Source organism: Rhinolophus sinicus, linkage group LG07 (assembly GCF_036562045.2).
Source record: "Rhinolophus sinicus isolate RSC01 linkage group LG07, ASM3656204v1, whole genome shotgun sequence".
NCBI lineage: Eukaryota > Metazoa > Chordata > Mammalia > Chiroptera > Rhinolophidae > Rhinolophus > Rhinolophus sinicus.
The window spans coordinates 29296015-29314179 of NC_133757.1; the positions used below are offsets into that span (position 1 = coordinate 29296015).

At 37.3% G+C, this 18165-nt stretch overlaps 1 protein-coding gene across 6 annotated transcripts in view; it reads left to right on the forward strand.

The window, feature by feature from the left end:
• The window catches only part of IDE (insulin degrading enzyme), a 111675-nt gene that overhangs the window by 48550 nt on the left and 44960 nt on the right, over positions 1-18165 (forward strand). For all 6 annotated transcript variants that reach the window (XM_074339386.1, XM_074339387.1, XM_019739427.2 and 3 more), the window contains 2 exons: positions 2859-3028; positions 17262-17384. In XM_074339386.1, coding sequence (XP_074195487.1) covers positions 2859-3028; positions 17262-17384 — 293 coding nt within the window. The remainder of the gene's footprint in view (positions 1-2858; positions 3029-17261; positions 17385-18165) is intronic.

Genomic DNA, 18165 nt, shown 5'->3' on the forward strand with positions numbered 1-18165 from the left:
AGGAAAAATAATGGCATAACTTTAAACCAGCCTTCAGACTTAAAAATATTTTATTGACTTATAAAATTTTCGCCAGTTCTTCCCATTCTAATTGGTATTACATATGAAGCAGGTGATGAAGAATAAACTGTAATAGTGCCATGGATCTCTTTTCAAACATATTTTTGTTCCAGAATGCTAGAACTTAAATACTCTATTTTCCTTTAGTTCCTCTATTCTCAGGGATGCTTAGTAGATACAGAATGTTTTGACCTGCTGTTTCAACCCCGGGGGACAATTTGTGAAAGTATTTTCTGGAGCAAGCTCCCTTAGGCCAATTTAATTTCTTGGTCAATTTTCTATACAGCTAACAATTTTTAATTTTTTGTTATATCTGTGATTTGATTCATTATTCAAAGTGTAGTTTTTCTTGGTGAGTTTTTATAGTTTTCTGTGTTACCAAGAAGGTGTAATCTGTAGCGTTTTAATGGGTCTGCAATAAAGTTTGACTTAACAGTTTTAGTAGTTGTCGACTTTGTTTATTTACATTAATAATAGTCATTCTGTTTATTTGTGTGTTTTTTTAAATCTGAATTTATTCCCTAGTGCAAAGAACATTAACAGGGCAAATGCATAGGTTCAGGATCCATGGCTGAGTCAAAGCAGACTGTGTCTTACTTATTCTAGCTTATGTTTCAATCTTTAGGCTTTGAGGTGTAATCATCTTTCAGTGTATTCCCAGAAGACTAACATGAATGAGTTCCCTGGGATCATACACTGAATTTAATTTCCTGCTTTATAAATGCTGTGGCAAATGTTCATATAATAGATCTCTGTATGATGGAGGATGTCTGTTATTTGGCTGAGAGTAAAAAAACCACTTGTATAAGAGCATCTTTAAAAAAAAAATTGATTATACGGTGTCATAATCGTGACCCTTTATGGAGGTGTGTCCAGCTATGGTATGTAACTAGTAGGCATTTTCCCAATCTGAATGTATTGAGGTAGATAAAAGGAGTGACATGTCTAGAAATAGCTGTTTCCATGTGTCTTTGATTATAGACTCCAGATGGATGGATTTCTCTTTGGATTGGTATGTGTAAAGTGCTTAGCACAGTATTGTGCTTAAAATAAATATCAAATAACAATAGCCTCTTTGACAGTTGGACCATGAGTTGCAGTTGCTGAGAGGTTTATAGATGCCGGAGTCTCTTAGGCCCACTGAATAGTAGTTTCATTCAGAAAGAGCCTCTGCTCTCGGCTTCTTCTGAATTCATGTTTTCATAAGATGGGGTCTAAAGTTTCTTAAGAATTACTATATGAAATCATGATTTAAATTGCAACCTGATATAGGAGAGAGTTAATTTATTAACTAAAAGTATCTTAGTTAAACTTTGGTACTGCTATTAAAAGAATAGCCTCAAGAAAAGCATATTGGTTACTTAAGTTTGAGTTGCGTGCCATGTAATTTGATTAACCACTGCTTATTAAGATTTTAAAATACTCAATATTTCACAAAAGCCCATAGTTATGTCTTAGACTATTATGTCATGGTTTTTCATTCCATTATCTTTTCCACTAATTAAAGTAGGTCTGTTTGTTTTTCTCCATAAGAAGAAAAAAATTCAAGTAGAGCCTTTTAAAAGTAGGTCACTTAGTTTGTCCTGAAATGTCTGAGTCTTAGTGAAATTGCACCTAAAACTGTAAATTTAAGATTTATTTGCCTATGAACTGTCACCTGCTTTTTCCTTTTTGAATTAGCCATGTATAACAAGGATTTTCATAGATATGCCAAAATTTCAAATCTTAAATAGATTATTGCTTTCTCCATATGTCTGCCTTGCCTTTTGGTATTGTGATATTGTGATTTATAATAAGAAATACATATTTGGTCTTTTCTGGGCCTAATTTTTTAAGCTATGAGAGCCATAAAAAAAGTCTTTTGTTATGCTAATGAGGACTTTGGGGAAGCCCCAATAGCCCGAGGGGAACTGGTTGCCAGGGGAACCAGCCAAGTTGTTAGAGTTGGAGCTTTCAGTCTCATCCTCCACCCTAGAAGTCGGAGGAAGGGAGAGTGGCTGGAAATTAAGTTTAGTCACCAAATGGTCAGTGATTTAATCAGTCATGCCTATTAATGAAGGCTCCATAAAAACCCAAAAGAACAGACTTTGAAGAGCTTCCAGGTTGGTGAACACATGGAGATTTGGTGAGAGAGGCACGCTCAAAGGGCATGGAAGCTCTGAACCCCCTCCCTCATACCTTGCACTGTGCATCTGTATCTCTTTTATCTGGCTGTTGTGAATTATATCCTTTATAATAATAAAGTGATCTAGTAAGTAAAATGTTTCTCTGAGCCCTGTGAGGTTCTCTCGTAAATTAATTGAACCTGAGGAGGAGGTCATGGCATCCTCAGAGAGTTGGTCAGAAGCCTAGGTGACAACCTGGACTTATGATTGGCATCTGAAGGGAGGGGAGGAAGTGTCTTGTAGGACTGAGCCCTTACCTTGTGGGATGTGTTGCTGTCTGATTTTCAGGTAGTGTCAGAATTGAGTTGAATTGTAGGATATCCAGCTGGTGTTGGAGAATTGCTTGGTGATGTGGAAAAAACACATGGGAATTGGTGTCAGAATCGGAGGTGTTAATCTTTTTGACTAATTATTTAATATCTCTGGGGTAGATTGACTTCTCTGAATTTATATATGTCCTACATTATATTTTTCATCTGTTACTTAGAACATATTTTATATTCCTTTTTTCTTAGCAATGGTAGTTTTTTCTGGTTCTATAGAATTCCTATTTCCTATCTGTTAAGTTTCAAACATTTTTTAAAGGCCATTCTTTTAGAATAACAGCTTTCAAATTATGTTTCACACCCTTAGGTTTGCACAGTTTTTTCTGTGCCCCTTGTTTGATGAGAGTTGCAAAGACAGAGAGGTGAATGCAGTTGATTCAGAACATGAGAAGAATGTAATGAACGATGCTTGGAGACTCTTTCAGTTGGAAAAAGCTACGGGGAATCCCAAACACCCCTTCAGCAAATTTGGGACAGGTTTGTCAATAGCAGCTTTCATGCATGCTTGACCTCATTTAAACCCATGGCCTCTTTGCATAGTATTGTCTTTTACAGTTCAGGATAGAGGATGTCAGAACTCATTTCTACCTGCCATGTTCTTTATAAGTTCATAGTCTGGAACTGAGAAGTGGTTGTTACATATCGTTGTTACTTGCTGTTAATTTCTCCAGCCATGCCCCACACTGCTCTCTTCCTGGTCCCTGTGTAGGCACCTATATTTGTGACTTGTGACCTAAGATGAGGCTGAAGTTTAGGTGTAAGACCTTCATGGGGAAAGTGATAGGTTGCTGACAAGCGTGACCGAATATGAAGCGAGTTTGTTGGGTAGCAAGGCATAGATTTGAATTCAGAGTTTAGAAATAATAAGAGTGAAGTAGTTATAATCTCTTCAACAGATATCTAGCCTTTAGCTAATAGTCCCAAAGAAGAATGTCACACCTGAGTCGGGTCCATTGGACTTGAGACATACACTTAGGATGATATTCTCAAAATCGTAGTAATTGTGACCTAAGCCATTATTTGCCTGCTAGAGGGTTACTTTGACCATCCCATTCAAATAGGGGTCTAAATATTCAAGGAGCAGAGCAGTTAGAGTTGTGAATAGATACTAACCAGCATTTCAAAGGGAGAAGGTAATAGATGTTTTTGTTCTAAAGTCTACCTTCTATGGGGACTAAAAAAAAAAACCAAAAAACGTTTCCTCACACTTTCTAGGTGCATTAATGATCAAATTACCAGACAGATTAACAGGAGAAAATCAAGTTTTAATACATGTACCTGGGGAATTCACATAAGCATGAAAATTCCAAAGACAGTGAGGCCACATTGGGTATATATGACATTTTGGACAAAAGAGAAAAGGGGGGGGGGACAGGGTATTAGATTTCAGAAGTGATAATGGGCAATTTACATGTAGGTGAGGAGGAGGAAACACACATGGCAGGCAAATTATTGCCAGGCAACTCAGAAACCATGGGACATGGGGTATCTAGTTAATAGGCCCCTGCCTGAAGTCCCCTATTTACCATACTTAATTCAAATTAGGCTAAAGCAGCATCCTAAGATTTTCTTCCTGAAGCAGGTTTTTCTGTCTGAATCTCTTGGGCAGGAAAGGGGGGAGTCAAAGGTTTTTTCTTCGTCTTATTTCTTAAGGCAGCTTCAGGGTGGCAAAACTTTGGCCCTCTTTACTTCTAAAAAGAAGTGCTGTTTTAATGCTCACTTCAAGGCTTGTTGAATCATCCGGCTCCCATTGCCTCCACCTCTATGATCATCCAGATGCAGAGCATCTGCCATGGGGATGGCTCTGTGGGAGACAGAACTGTACAGAAGACACACAAGGTCCCTGCTCTCAAAGTGCTGCAGTCTAGAAGGAGATTAGAGGTGGGGATGACATGGCGCAGAATGAAATGTGGAGATTCTTGATTTTATAATTGTGCCCTTTTTCTTTATTCATTTTTTTCCCACTGAAAAGTGTTTATTTAACCAATACAAAAGTATTTAAAAAACAAAAATAGGAAGTCTCTCTTTTCCTTATCTACTCCTGCCAGTCCCACTTACCAGATGTAATTGCTGTGAACAGGTTGCTGTGATTTTAAAAATACTGCTTTGGGTATTATAACTTTACATAAAAATAATAGATTGTTTAGTGCACTTACACATTTATGCTTATTATGTCATTTAACTTGGGAGACTTTTTTTTAAGACTGTAAAGACAGCTTTGTTTCAGTTTGGATACCGTTCTATACATCAAGAAGCAGTGAGGGAATTAGCATAGCTTTACAGAATTAGAAGAAGTTTGAAAAATTACAATTGGAAGCAGTGATATTGTATTCTTTAGACTCATAGTACTTACTGGGCACTCAAGAAAAATCAGCATCATTACTAAGATGAACCCTGTGGTTTCTAAAATGTCTGTAATACTGGATTGTTTGAAAAGTGACTTTCATAGAGAACATCAGCATACATGGGATATCAAGAAGGGAATATGAGTTTTAAAAAACAAAATTATTACCCCCAAATGATTGTTGTCTTTTAAGTAGTCCCTTTGTTGAGTTAGATATTTCTACTCGCAATGCTGCCATTGTGCAGAATGTGTTGCAGTTCCTCTGGGAGTTGCCTTCTTTTAAATAGTCTCACTGGTGACAAATCATAATGAGCATAATGATCTTACAGAAATAAATCCAATGAATAGAGTGAGTAATACTACTTCTGATCACAACAAAGAAAAATCTTTAAATGTCCTAAAGGAAGGTTTCCAGAGTGATTGGCAAAGAGAAACACTGAATGGTTATATGTGTATGGGTGGAGTTCGAGGGCATATTTGTTTTTATAACCACTGACAAGTCTAGGCAGTTAGTCAGCAAAGGATGAGGTAATGTAACAGCTAAGAGATGAGTAAGCCAGACTCAGTGCAACAGGACAGAAAATGTAATTAAATAGTACGAATGCCAAGTTACCTTCTGATTTTGGAAGTATAAACTAACAGTGAACTTTCTGGAGTAGAAGCTATGTCCATTTTCAAAGTCAGATACATTTGAAAATATGATGAAGGCTGTATACCCTAGTCCTAGAAATTACACACATATAAAATTTGCAAAAGTGATCCTTGAAGAAGAGTCCTTGTCAGAAATTCATGCTTAGTTTATTTCTGTTACTTTTGAGTGACTTCACGTTTTTCTGTGAATGTGGGTCATTTTGTCCATAAAAGATTATCATTTCTTTTTTTGTTGTTTTGTTTTGTTTTTTCCCCTTCTTCTGCCTCCCCCCTCCACCACACACACTCTAGTTCAAGCTGTTGTTTCTCAGTCTAGTTATGTAGGACACAGCTCCCTGGCCCGTGCTGGTATTGTGAGCCTTGAGCGCCTTGTGCTCCCCTGGCTGAGGTGGTTGGTCGCTGATCATTGGTTGGCTGGCCGCTCACAACAGCGCACAGCAGCACACAACAGTGCACGGCCCCTCACACTAGCCGCTGGCCACTCACACTGGCCACCCGCCGCTCATGGCAGCATCTGGTAGCCCACGGCAGCACACAACAGTGCATGGCCCCTCACGTTAGCTGCTGGCCACTCACACTGGCCACCCGCCGCTCATGGCAGCACCTGGTAGCCCACAGCAGCACACAGCAGTGCACAGCCCCTCACACTGACCGCCGGCTGCTCATGGCAGCCCAGTTCTAGGGAGAGCCATTGTTCACAATCTAACTGGCCCATGTGGGAATCGAACTGGCGACCTCGACATTAGGAGTATGGCGCGCCAACCACCTGAGCGACTGGCCGGCCCTGATTTCTTTTTTTAATATTAGTAATATTTAAAAATAACATTTAAAAAATGATATTTAATAATATTTAAATAATTATAATATCAGGAAAAGCTGGGTATTTTTAAATGAACAAAAACTAAACATTGTGTTGTTTATATTTATGAAAATCTTACAATAAGATGTTTATACTATTTATGCTTCAAAAATAGTATAGATCAGTGACTTTCAAACTTTTTAAAAAACACAATAAGAAGGATGTTTTACTTAGCAACTCAGGAGCATATATATGTGTGTTTGTATAAGAAGCTGAAACAAAAGTTTTATGAAACTTTCTTGGGATATAGTCTGGTACCCTCTGTTATACTTGTTGTTTCTTTAAAAAAGATTCTGGCCTTCCAATACATTAAATTTATTTCATTATGATCGAATGGGTCCCAACCCACAGTTTGAGTAACCCAAAGTGATATGCAGTCATTTCAGTTAGACTCAGAAAAGCATTTGATAAAACTCAGCACTCATTATTGAACAAAACAACAAAAAACTCTTGAGCTGATAAAAACCCTTGTCAAACATCATGATTAATAGTGAAGTTTGAAAAGGATGTCCATTGAAAGACAAAAACAAAATAAGAATACCCCTAATCGCTTTTTAGTTCAGCTGTGCTGTAGGTACTAATGGTTGCAGTAAGTCTGGGGAGAGGAGGCAGAGGGGAGGGGACTGACTGTGATATGTAAGAGGTAGAAAGGAAGCAAAAAAAACACTATCCTTATTTCCATATGCTATGATTATCTGCTTAAAAATATTCAAGAAAATCTTCAGATCAGCCATTAAAAATAAGATAATTCACCAAGGTTGCCAAAAGAGGAGGAGTACACTAAAATTGCATTCTTAATAGTAATCAATTAGAAAAATGCTAGAGGACCAATGATTTCATTCATGATATAAAAATAGCTATAAGGTATTCAGAAATAAATCTAACAAAAGAGCAAAATATATATAATGGATATAAAAGAATGCCTGAGTAAATGGTGAGATAAACCATGTTCATGAATAGGTAAACTCAATATCACACAGATGTAAATTCACCCCAAAGTTATCTAAATTCAGTGCCATGCTATTTGAAAGTCCTAGAAAAATGTTTTGAGGAACGTGATAATCTGATTATAAAATTCATAAGAAAGAGTAAAGAGCCAATAATAGCTAAGATAATTTTGAAGCACACAAAAGAAAGGACTACTTCTACCAGATATCAAGACTTATTATAAAGTTCTGGTTGCTACAATAGTAGAATTGGTGCATGGATACACGAAGATAACAGTAGAACATATTATAGACAATAGAAACATATCCACAGATATATGGAAACTTGACATAAGACAGAGCAGTACATTACAAATGAGCAAGGAAAGGATGGACCTTTCAATAACTGGTGCAGGGGCAATTAGTTCTCCGTGTAGAAATAAGTACAGTTAGATCTCATCTCGCACCTTCACGAAAATTAATTCCAGGTCAATTAGGCCTAAATATAGAAAGAGAACTTTGCAACTTTTAGAAGAAAATATAGGAGAATTTTTTAATTTTAAGAAGGAAAAGTGTTCCTAAGCACACAAAGTACAAACCATATCTTTTAGAGATAAAGCGTAGATTTAAAGATACATTTGATTTCATTAAAATTTAAACTTTCTGTTCAATAGAGACACAAAAACAAAGACAAACCACATACCCAGTGAAGATATTTGCAAAGCATATAACAGATAAAAACTTCTACAGTAAGTAAAAATGAAACACCTCACTAGAAAAATAGGCAAAGAATATGAATATGGAGTTCACAGAAGAGGATATTTGAGTGCCAATAAACACACTTACAAAGATGCTCAAATCATGAGTAATCAGGGAAATACAAAATAAAACAATGAAGAAATACCCTTTCACATCTATCACGTTGGCAACAGTTGAAAGTCAGACAAAACCAAGTATTGTGTTTGTGAGAATGTAGAAAAACAGAAACTCATACATTGTTGGTGGGAAAATAAATTGGTTCAGCTGCCTTGTTAAGCAACTTGGCAATACCTGTATCTAATAAAGTGATATCCATGCCTTTCCATCTAGGGAATCCACTTCTTGCGGTATAGCCTAGAGAGAAACAACTGTAGCAGTTGCGCACAGGGAACAGATGCAAGAGTGTTCATGAAGCATTTTTTGAATGAGTGAAAAATGGGAAATGACTTAAAATTTCTATCAACAGTTGAATAAGTTGATAAATATATTTTGGTCTGTCGTACAGTGGAATATTCTACAGCAGTTAAAATGAGTGAGTTAGAACTCATGTATCGAACTAGGTAAAGAGCAAAGTATATTAAGCTAAATGCAAGTTGCAGAATATGCTTAGTATGATAGCTTTCTTTAAAATTTGAAGACAGGCAAAATAGTACTGCATAGTGTTAATGTCTATATATGTATACAAGATAGTATAAAATATGCACAAAATGATGAAGCACCCAATTCTGATTAGTATGCGTGGGGAGGGAGGAAGGGAGGGAGGGAGGGAGTGAGAGAGAGAGAGAGAGAGAGAGAGAGAGAGAGAGAGAGAGAGAGAGACTTAGCTCTGTCCCTAATGTTTTGTTACTGGGGGGAAAACATTTGTAACAAATATGGCAAAATGAAGAGTGATAAAACTGGGTGTTGAGTACATAGTTGTTAATTTTATACTTCAGTATGTTTAAATAATTTAAAATATTTCACATTTTAAAATTAAAAGAGAAATGTGAAGTATTTCTTATACCCATTTATCTAACAAAAATGGGGAAATGAAAGACTGAAAGGGTGACACCTTTCGAAATAAGCAGGAAAGAGCTCTCTTTCGTGTGTGAGGAGTGTGTGTGTTTACTACTCCAGTGTGTCTATGTCAAAAGAAACCTGTAGGTTACCTGTCTTGTCCTAGGAAACATGTGAGTTTGCAAACTTTTGTCCAACCAAATGGGACAAGCCCTCAAATTACTGTCCTTCCTCCTGTGTCCTGGGTTTCCATGATCTGAGTTCACACATTCTCAAACTGCCATCTGGCAATAGTTTTACTGTTTTGAGTCAGTTACTTTATTTGAAAGTTGTTTTCATAGATGTTCTATGCTAATCTGTCTCTACACATGTCCCCTCGCCTCAGACTTCAACCAGGAGTCCCACCTCCCACCAGCATATTCCTAGGTGATTTAAAGTTTGGCCTCTGAAGTACTGAATCTTTGCTCTACCACCGGCCAGCTGAGAGACTCGGGGCGTTTCTTAACTTCTGTAAGCCTCAGTTTCCTCCCAGGTCAGGTTAAAGGAGGTTGTGCATATGAAGGGTTAGCAAAAAGTCTGGTCATAATAGCGCTCAGTAAATGATAGTAGCCTTCATAACAACAATATAATACCTAGCTTAGTGGTAGCTATGAAAGACATGAATCGTGAGGTGGCCAGCCAAGGGCTGCTTGAAGAGCCAGTGGGTTTGATGAACCAACTGTAGAGCAGTTATCTTATTAGAGGAATGTTATTCCCTTTTTAAACGGAACCCGTGGTTGATGCCCACATTGACTTTCCCCCTTCATTTATCCTTCACATATGTCTTCAGTTTTAGTTTCATATCCCTGATAAATTGGATGCTTTTTCTCTGCCCTGTTTGCCTTTTTTTAAAATTTGCCTCTCCATGGAATAAAATCAGGAGCAGTTGAATTTTTAAAAGTAGTTTGGAACAGGAAAGGGAAAAAAAACTTAGTTCTGGTTATTCTTTAGTGATCCGTTTCTCTAAACATATCCCACAGACACTGTGGGAACAACTGGTTTAGTCAGCTGGGAAGGAAGTAAAAGAAGGAAGTCGAAATGTGGGTGAGGGAAACAAAACAGGCACTCCTTCATGTATCAGTGGCAGGACAGCACATAGAAATAGACAGAGGGTGGTGCTGCATTTCAGAAGTGGGTGACATTTTTAAATTTAATTATTTACTCTTGTATGCTTCGTAGCATGTGCTATACGATTACAAGAATCTGAGTAGGGTATTATAAGTGAGCCCAGATTATCTCTCTCAGGTGACAAGTAATTTTTATAAGTCCCCCTACATATAAAGTATATTAGAAAATGCAAAGAAATGTACTCAATGTTTTGCACTCAAGGTGCTAATCGTTTAAGTGGAGAGGCAAGGCAAACCCAGGATTTCACGCGTTATAATCTCAGCTTTGACTTCCAGGGTCATGAGCTGTTCCTTCTCTTCCTCCTCCTCACCGCTCATTTTTATTGAGTTGTGCTAAGCACTTCACCTGGATGATTTAACTAAATTCTCACAATATCCCCAGTAGACATGTGCTCTTATTATTTCCATCTTACAGATGAGTAAACTAAGACTCAAGGTAATTAAATTGCTTGGTGTCACTCAGCTTTTAAGTGCCGGAGCCAGGATCTGACTCTAGATCTGGTGTTTTTACCACTGCTCTATTCTGCCTGCTTTAGGGTTGCCTAGAATTGAATTCTCCAGGATCTTGAAGGGGTTGTAAATTGAATTCTCCTGAAGGGTGGGTAGGATTATCTTAAGCAGAAGGCAGAGCCGTTCAAGAGGAGAAGGAAAAGGAGCTAATATTTATTGAATAAATATTAAGTGCCACATGCTGGGCAAATGTTTTGCCTAATATGATTTTACTTATCTTTCACCACAATACTGAAATTTCATCATCCCCTTGGACAGATGATGAAACTGATACTGAGAAAGAGTAATTAGACTAAAGTTCCATAGTCTTGTGGCAGATCCAGGGCGGAGATAGGTGGGGTGGTAGAGGAAGTGTCTTGTGTAGGTTATGGGATTCGATAGCAAGTCAGTCTGAACTCAGAGCTATGTTCTTTGCGATATTCTTAGACTGATCCCCAAAACTATGACAAGAAGAAAAGACCAAGGAGTGAGCCCTGTGTCGTTTGGAGAACATGAGTTAGCGCAGTTTGGCTATAATGAAGGATACTTTTGCGTAGGAAAGTAGGGAGGAATAGAGTAGAAAAATGGATTAGAACCAAAAAATACTGTGGAATATGAACCAGAACATAGTTGAGCCTGGGATGATGATTATGATACACAAAGTTGGATACTGATAAAAGTTAATCATTTACTTTTCTGCCCCCACTCTCCCTCCCTCTTTTTAAGTGAAGAGTTTAAAACCTGCAAAAGTAGACGAAATACTATAATGAGCCCCATGTGTGCATCACTCTGCCCCAGCCAGTCCTGTCTGATCCACATTCCCATTCATCCCCTTGTATTATTTTGAAGAGATCCCAGACATCATATCAATTTCACTCACCAATATTTCAGTATATATTTCTAAAAGATAATGACTCTTTGAAAAAACACAAAAATACCATTATCATTAATATCATCAAATAGCCAGTTAGCGTTTACATTTCTAGTTGTGTCATAAAAATCATAATTTTTAAAAGTTGATTTAAATTAGGATTCCGATAAGCTTCAAATGTTAGTGGCTGATATATCTTTTAAGTTTCTAGTCTATAGGTTCATTCTTTATCTTTCCCCCCACTCCCTCCCCTTGCCTCCTACGAATGTATTCATTGAAGAATCTGGTTGTCTGTTGTGTAGAACGTTTCATAGCGTAGGTTTTACTGACTGCATCCTCAACAATGTAGTTAACATCTCCTCTGTCTTCTGTGTTTCCACAAATTGGCAGTTGGATGTAGAGGCTTGATCAGATCCATGTGAGACTTTTTCAGACAAGGCTTCATAGGTGGAGATGTATTCTTCCCATCAGGGGCACATACTGTCTAGTTTTCTCTCTATTTATAATGTTGCAACCATTGATCCTCAATGCATCACCTCTCTAATTCTAATTCTTTTATTCCTCTCATATCGATTAGCTTGAATACTGCTATAAAAAGAAAATTTCCTTTTCTACTATTTGGCTACCCAGTGGGACATTTGTTATAAGAAAGGCAGGACAAATGATTGATTCATCCCTTTACCTGTTTTCAAAATAATGAGTTGGTTCCCTAGCATCTTTGAATGATGACTAACTTGTTTTTATAGTATCCAAATATGCTCATGGATATAAAAATATTTGATATGTTTTAGCCCACTTAGTCATTTATTATTCCCTACGTTTTTCCATGGAGTTTGTTACCTTTTTTTTCCTTGGTAGGAAATGTGTCTATGGAAAAGTAGAAATTCACTAAACACAAGAACTGGATTAATCAAGTGTGTAGGTGCTCTGTCGCGGCATTTAAAAGGTTTTCACTTCAAGTCCCCTGTCATAACTCTTGTACTTGCGTGTTCTTACCCACTTGCAGAAGAATTGTCCTTTCAAGTTTTACAGGAAAATTTATATATCACAGGCTTTAGTCTCTTCCAGGATTTTTAGAACATTGCTACACCAAGGAGAAAGAGCTTTAAAAAGAAAAGTTTATAATAATTCCAAGTAACTCACTGTAGATAAATTAACCTAACCTTCAGAATCGTGGGTTTTCAGAGAATATTTAAGATTTTCATGGTTATCAAGCTGATCTTTTTTTGAGAACCTCATCAGACATAGTTGGAGACAGCTCTGGTTTCTAAAGCAGATTTCTAAAATTTCAAATTCAGTCTTTCCCTCAGGGTATAAGAAACATATGGCTAGCTTCAGGAAAATAAATTCTATTTCCGTGAAAATCAGCATTCATATACATTAGTACTGAGTTCGTAAGCTTTTAACAAAAAATAGAATTTAAATAATCGTTACAATGAAAATATAAAATAGTATTTACTGAGCTTTTAACTTATGAAACCCTCTCATATCCATTATTAGTTTTCGTAAGCTTTACAAAAACCCAAGTTATATTAAGTAATTAAGCCTGACAGACGCTATGCTGAGCCCTAACACAGATTATTTATTTAATCCTCACAGTGTTAATGTGAGATTGATTCTGTCATTATTCTTATTTACAGATAAGGAAATGGATTTATAGATATTAAGAAACTTCCCTGTGTCCCACAGCTAGGAAACCAAGGAGACAGGGATTGAGCCCTTACTCTTAACAACTGGGCATGTATCCACATTACCCTATCTCACAGAAAAAATAAATGACCCCTGGGAGATATTTGGAGACTTTTCCAAGGTTGCTTAATTAGTATGTGATGGAGTCTAAGAAACCCTGAACCTCCTACCCGCCAAACCAGTGCTCTCCCAGCAGGCCCAGAGTGGCAGGGGCCTGGTGGGTCAGGGTATACCTGATACCCTCAGTCCACTACTGGAGCTCACTCTAGTGGTGCCAGAGCCAGAAAGATAGGGTTTGGGATTTTGGTAGCAGCATTTTAATTTGATAGAAATGACCCAGCTGAATTAGCACTAAATTAGGACAGTATGTGTCTAGAGACTGAACTGGTATTTGCTGTCCCAGCCATATTCACGTTGTTCTCCACACATGGATTCTTAGGTAGAAGAAAGTTAGGACCTTTTACTGAGCTTTCTTCCCTACGTTAGTGCCATGGTTTCTATGATATATTCAGAAGCCAGGAGTCCCTCTTATAGTTTAAATCATGGCAATTGTAGCTGCTGTTTATTGTGTGTTTATTTTCTGCTATATATCAAGTATTATGTTAAACACTTTAACATTTTTACAGATTTGTTATTTGTCATAAAGGAGATAGGTACAAATGCATTTGCCAGATTATTTTCACACTACAACATTACAAATACAGTTTGAGCATCTGATACATACTTCTCCAATTGCATTTTCCTCCCTGCTCCTGACAGATCACCACTATCTTAAGTTTTATGATTATCTTTCTCATGCTTTTTTATAAAAACTGTGCTAGTCATGTATTTAAGCAATATGTTGTATAGTTTTTCAGGTTTTATAAAAATGGTACTTTATTATGAGTAATCTCTGCCACTTGTATTTTTCCATTCAGTGTTATATATTTATACATTTTTCCCCTTCTTCCTACTCCCCAACCCTTTCCGGTTCAAGCTGTTGTTTTTCAGTCTACTTGTGTAGGACACAGCTCCCTGGCCCATGCTGGTATTATGAGCCTTGTGCTCCCCCGCTGAGACAGTCGGTTGCTCACAGCAGCTCTCACCGGCTTCTGGCCACTCACGGCAGCACACGGTAGCCCACGGCAGCACAGCAGCCCGGCGGCAGCTCATGCCAACCTCTGGCTGCTCAGGGCAGCCCAGCTCCAGGGAGACCTGTTGTTCACAATCTTAGCTGTAGAGGGCACAGCTCACTGGCCCATGTGGGAATCAAACCAGCGACCTCAGCGTTAGGAGCGTGGTGCTCCAACCACCTGAGCCACTTGGCTGACCCCAATGTTATAGTTTTAAGAGTTATCCATATTGGTAAATGTGCCTCTAAGTTTTTTATTTTTGTGGGATTTGAAAAATTCATTGAACACATATACCACGACTTACGATTTTCCTGTTAAAGGAACAGTGCTGCTGTGAGCATTCCTTGTACATGTTTTGTTATACACAGAGTTCCCTAGGGTACTAGAAGTAGAATTACATATACATCTTCAGATTTAACAGATATTACCAAATTGTTTCCATAGTGGTTGATTTAACTTGCACTCCCTCATGCAGTGTCTGCATTCTCATTTCTCTGCATCTCTAAATAGCACTTGGTGTCATCAGATTTTCCATTCTATCTATTGGATGTTAAATATTAGTCTTATACTTTTTTATGTGTATTTTTTTCTAATTTGGTGTAAGCCTGCCAATGTCAGGATAGGAGATTAAGCCTAAGAAAAGTAAAGTAACTTGTTCAAGATCATGCAAGCAAAAGACGGCTGACCCTGGATTAGATGATAGCTGTGCCAACACCAAAGCCAGTGCCTGTTTCTCTGTACCTCCCTACCTGGGGATGATGGTACAGATAGTAACAGAGTCCACTTGGTAATTTAAGGACTAATTATGGAATTGTGCATTATGTCCTGCTTTTCATTTCCTCATCTAACTGTTTCTGGAGAACTTCCACCAGCTAGCTTTACTGTTTTTAGAAAACCCTTTTAAAGGACTTGTTATAAAAGCGTTCAACTTAATGGCAAGTCTGGCTCTTTGGCCCATTTGTACCTAGTATCCTTGTTTCTCTTTGTCAGTGTATTGAGAGCTGACTATCCTGACTCCAGGAGACTCGTAGTAGAGAACCTTCTCCTCTTTCTAATTCAGGAGCTTCTGAGGATACAAAACTGCCCGTCTGGGCTGCGTTCCCAAATAGACCACTATTTCCTTTTGTCATCACGTATTAGAAAGACTAAAAACATCTAGGCAGCAAAGAAATGAGGATTTGTGGAATGGTATTTATTTGTCGCTCAAAGTCACTTTTCAGAACAAATGTGATTGTCTCTGTTTACCAGTTTGGCCAGAGATCCAGCCAGTATCATTAGGTTTTTGTACCTTAGGGGATCCAGGTTGCTGTTGACAGTGGTATCTTTGGCACATTTTTCATTTAACTTGAAGTATAATAAATACACAGAGTGTATGTGGCTTTGATAAATTGTTGTGGTTTTGACTTTTGCTGCTATTTGAAGAATGAATGTACTGGAATCTTAGCTTGGCAATGTAAATGATTAAGGAAGCTCTGAGTACTAATCCCTCTAGAACAGAGGCTTTTAGAATTTTCATTTAGTGGAAAAGGAAACACCATCAATGGAGAACTTCAAGCCATTACCCAGCAAAAAGCTTCTTTTTTTCCTGATGAGTTGGGGCTCTGGATACTTTTAAGAGCATTTGAACCCCCTTTTCCCCCTTCAAGTAGAGTGAGGGGATGTCCCAGGACCCCATGTAGAGCTGATCTGGAGTTGGACTGAGTCTTTAGTGAGAAACAGACTAGTTAAGAACCTGGAAGCTTGACTAGCAGGCTACTGCTAGTGAATGTGAGTACAGTTTATTGCTTTGGGACTAGACAAAGGTTAAAAAGGTTAATGAGTACTTGCTAGGCTGTTACTTGCACACTCCACTGGATCTGTGCATTCAAGCTTTCTGGGGCATGAATCTTGGCTCAGTACTATGCAGATCTGTGGGTCTAAAGACTGGGTCTGAGATTGCCATCTGGTGGCTCTCTCTAGATGTTCAGTTTAGTGAAAGGGACTCTCCCAATGTCAGTTCATCAACCACTAATTATAATAACCCAAGGGGGAAAATTACATCAAGAATATGTTCAGCCATAGTTTCATCTCTGCAGATAAAAGACAAGGAGCCAATTTAGGAGTGTAAACAGGAACAATAATAAAAGTTATTATACTAGGATCTGAGGATATTTCTAGTCAAGATGCCTTTTTCAGAGAGACACCAATCATTGAAATTCCAGCCCTCAGTCTCTAAGTTGCAAGCTTTTTATTAGAAAGGTAGTACTTAGAGAGTTTGGCTATTTGCTTTTGACATGCATATTTTATCCTAATTTGATTTGTTACTAGATTTCATAAGAGATCTCATAGTGGTACACTAATACATCACTTGAGACATAAAAATAGCATTGTATCCTATTTTTTTTTTACCAGTATAGATTAAATCACATCACAAATTTAATGCTTCATCCAAGAATAGTATATTTGTTTCCACAAGTAACTTGGCAAATTCCAAAAAGATCCCTCAGTGACTATGTTCAATTAATTATGGAGCACATAGGGAATTAAAGTAGGTATGAATGGAGGTCAGGTGGATCTCATTTTGTCTTATAAGTGCTCATAACGCCTACTATCTCATAGGGATTTTAAGAAGCGTAATTTTTCTAAAGCACTTCAAGTTCCTGAGGAAAAATCTCTAGTTTAAAATGTTACGAGTTTGTACAAACTGTCTCATTTACCCAATTTACATTCAAACATATTTGACTAATCATTCATGTGTGTTAGTTTGAAGTCTTTTTTAAATTCATCTTATAGCAATGTCAGTAATAATTTCAAAATTTTAAGTCCACATATTTTACTTTTTCTAAGAAATGTTTTTCCTCCTTTTCAGGTAACAAATATACTCTGGAGACTAGACCAACCCAAGAAGGCATTGATGTAAGACAAGAGCTACTGAAATTCCATTCTACTTATTATTCATCCAACTTAATGGCTATTTGTGTTTTAGGTCGAGGTAAGAATCCTTAGCATTTTTTCATAGAATTGGGTAATAACAGTTTTCCATTTTGGCTTTTTCAAAGCGTTTAGAAGAAGAATAGTATTTAGAAGAAATACTATCCTTTAGAAGAAAGATACTACCCTTTATCTGCTCAGAGGCTTTTGAAAATGATCTTGTTAGAGAATATGTGGAGGGCAATTTTGTTTTTAACTCACTGTGTTCTAAAAAAAAGCTTAGGTGATTTTAAATGGAGACCTGAAAAAAATATAAATTAATAGTAGGTGCTCTTAAGTACGTACTAGTAAACAAAGGATGTATAAAGGAAAAGATTGACAGGTTTGACCTGATAAAAATTCAAAAACTAGAAACAGCATTAAAAGACAGATGATAATAAACTGGAAAAACTTTGGAATATAAACCACAAAGGTTTGATTATTTAAAAATGCAAATTAACTAATGATAATATATTGTTTCCCCCATTAAATTACCATAATTTTGTTTTTGGTAATACCCATTATGGAGGAGAGGTATTCTTTTGTGTTGGTGGTGATGTATACAATTCATACAATTGCTCCACCCTTTCTGGAGGACAGTTTAACAAGATGCACCATGCTTAAAATGTACATTTCTACTTCTAGAAATGCAGTTTAAGGAAATAATCAGAATTGTTCAAACAGGTCAGGTGTGAGGATGTTTCTGTCAGCATAGTATTTATTAGTGAAAAGTTAGAAACAATCTAAATGTTCATTAATAGGAGATTGGTTAAAATGTTGATGTTATAGCAATATAATAGCAC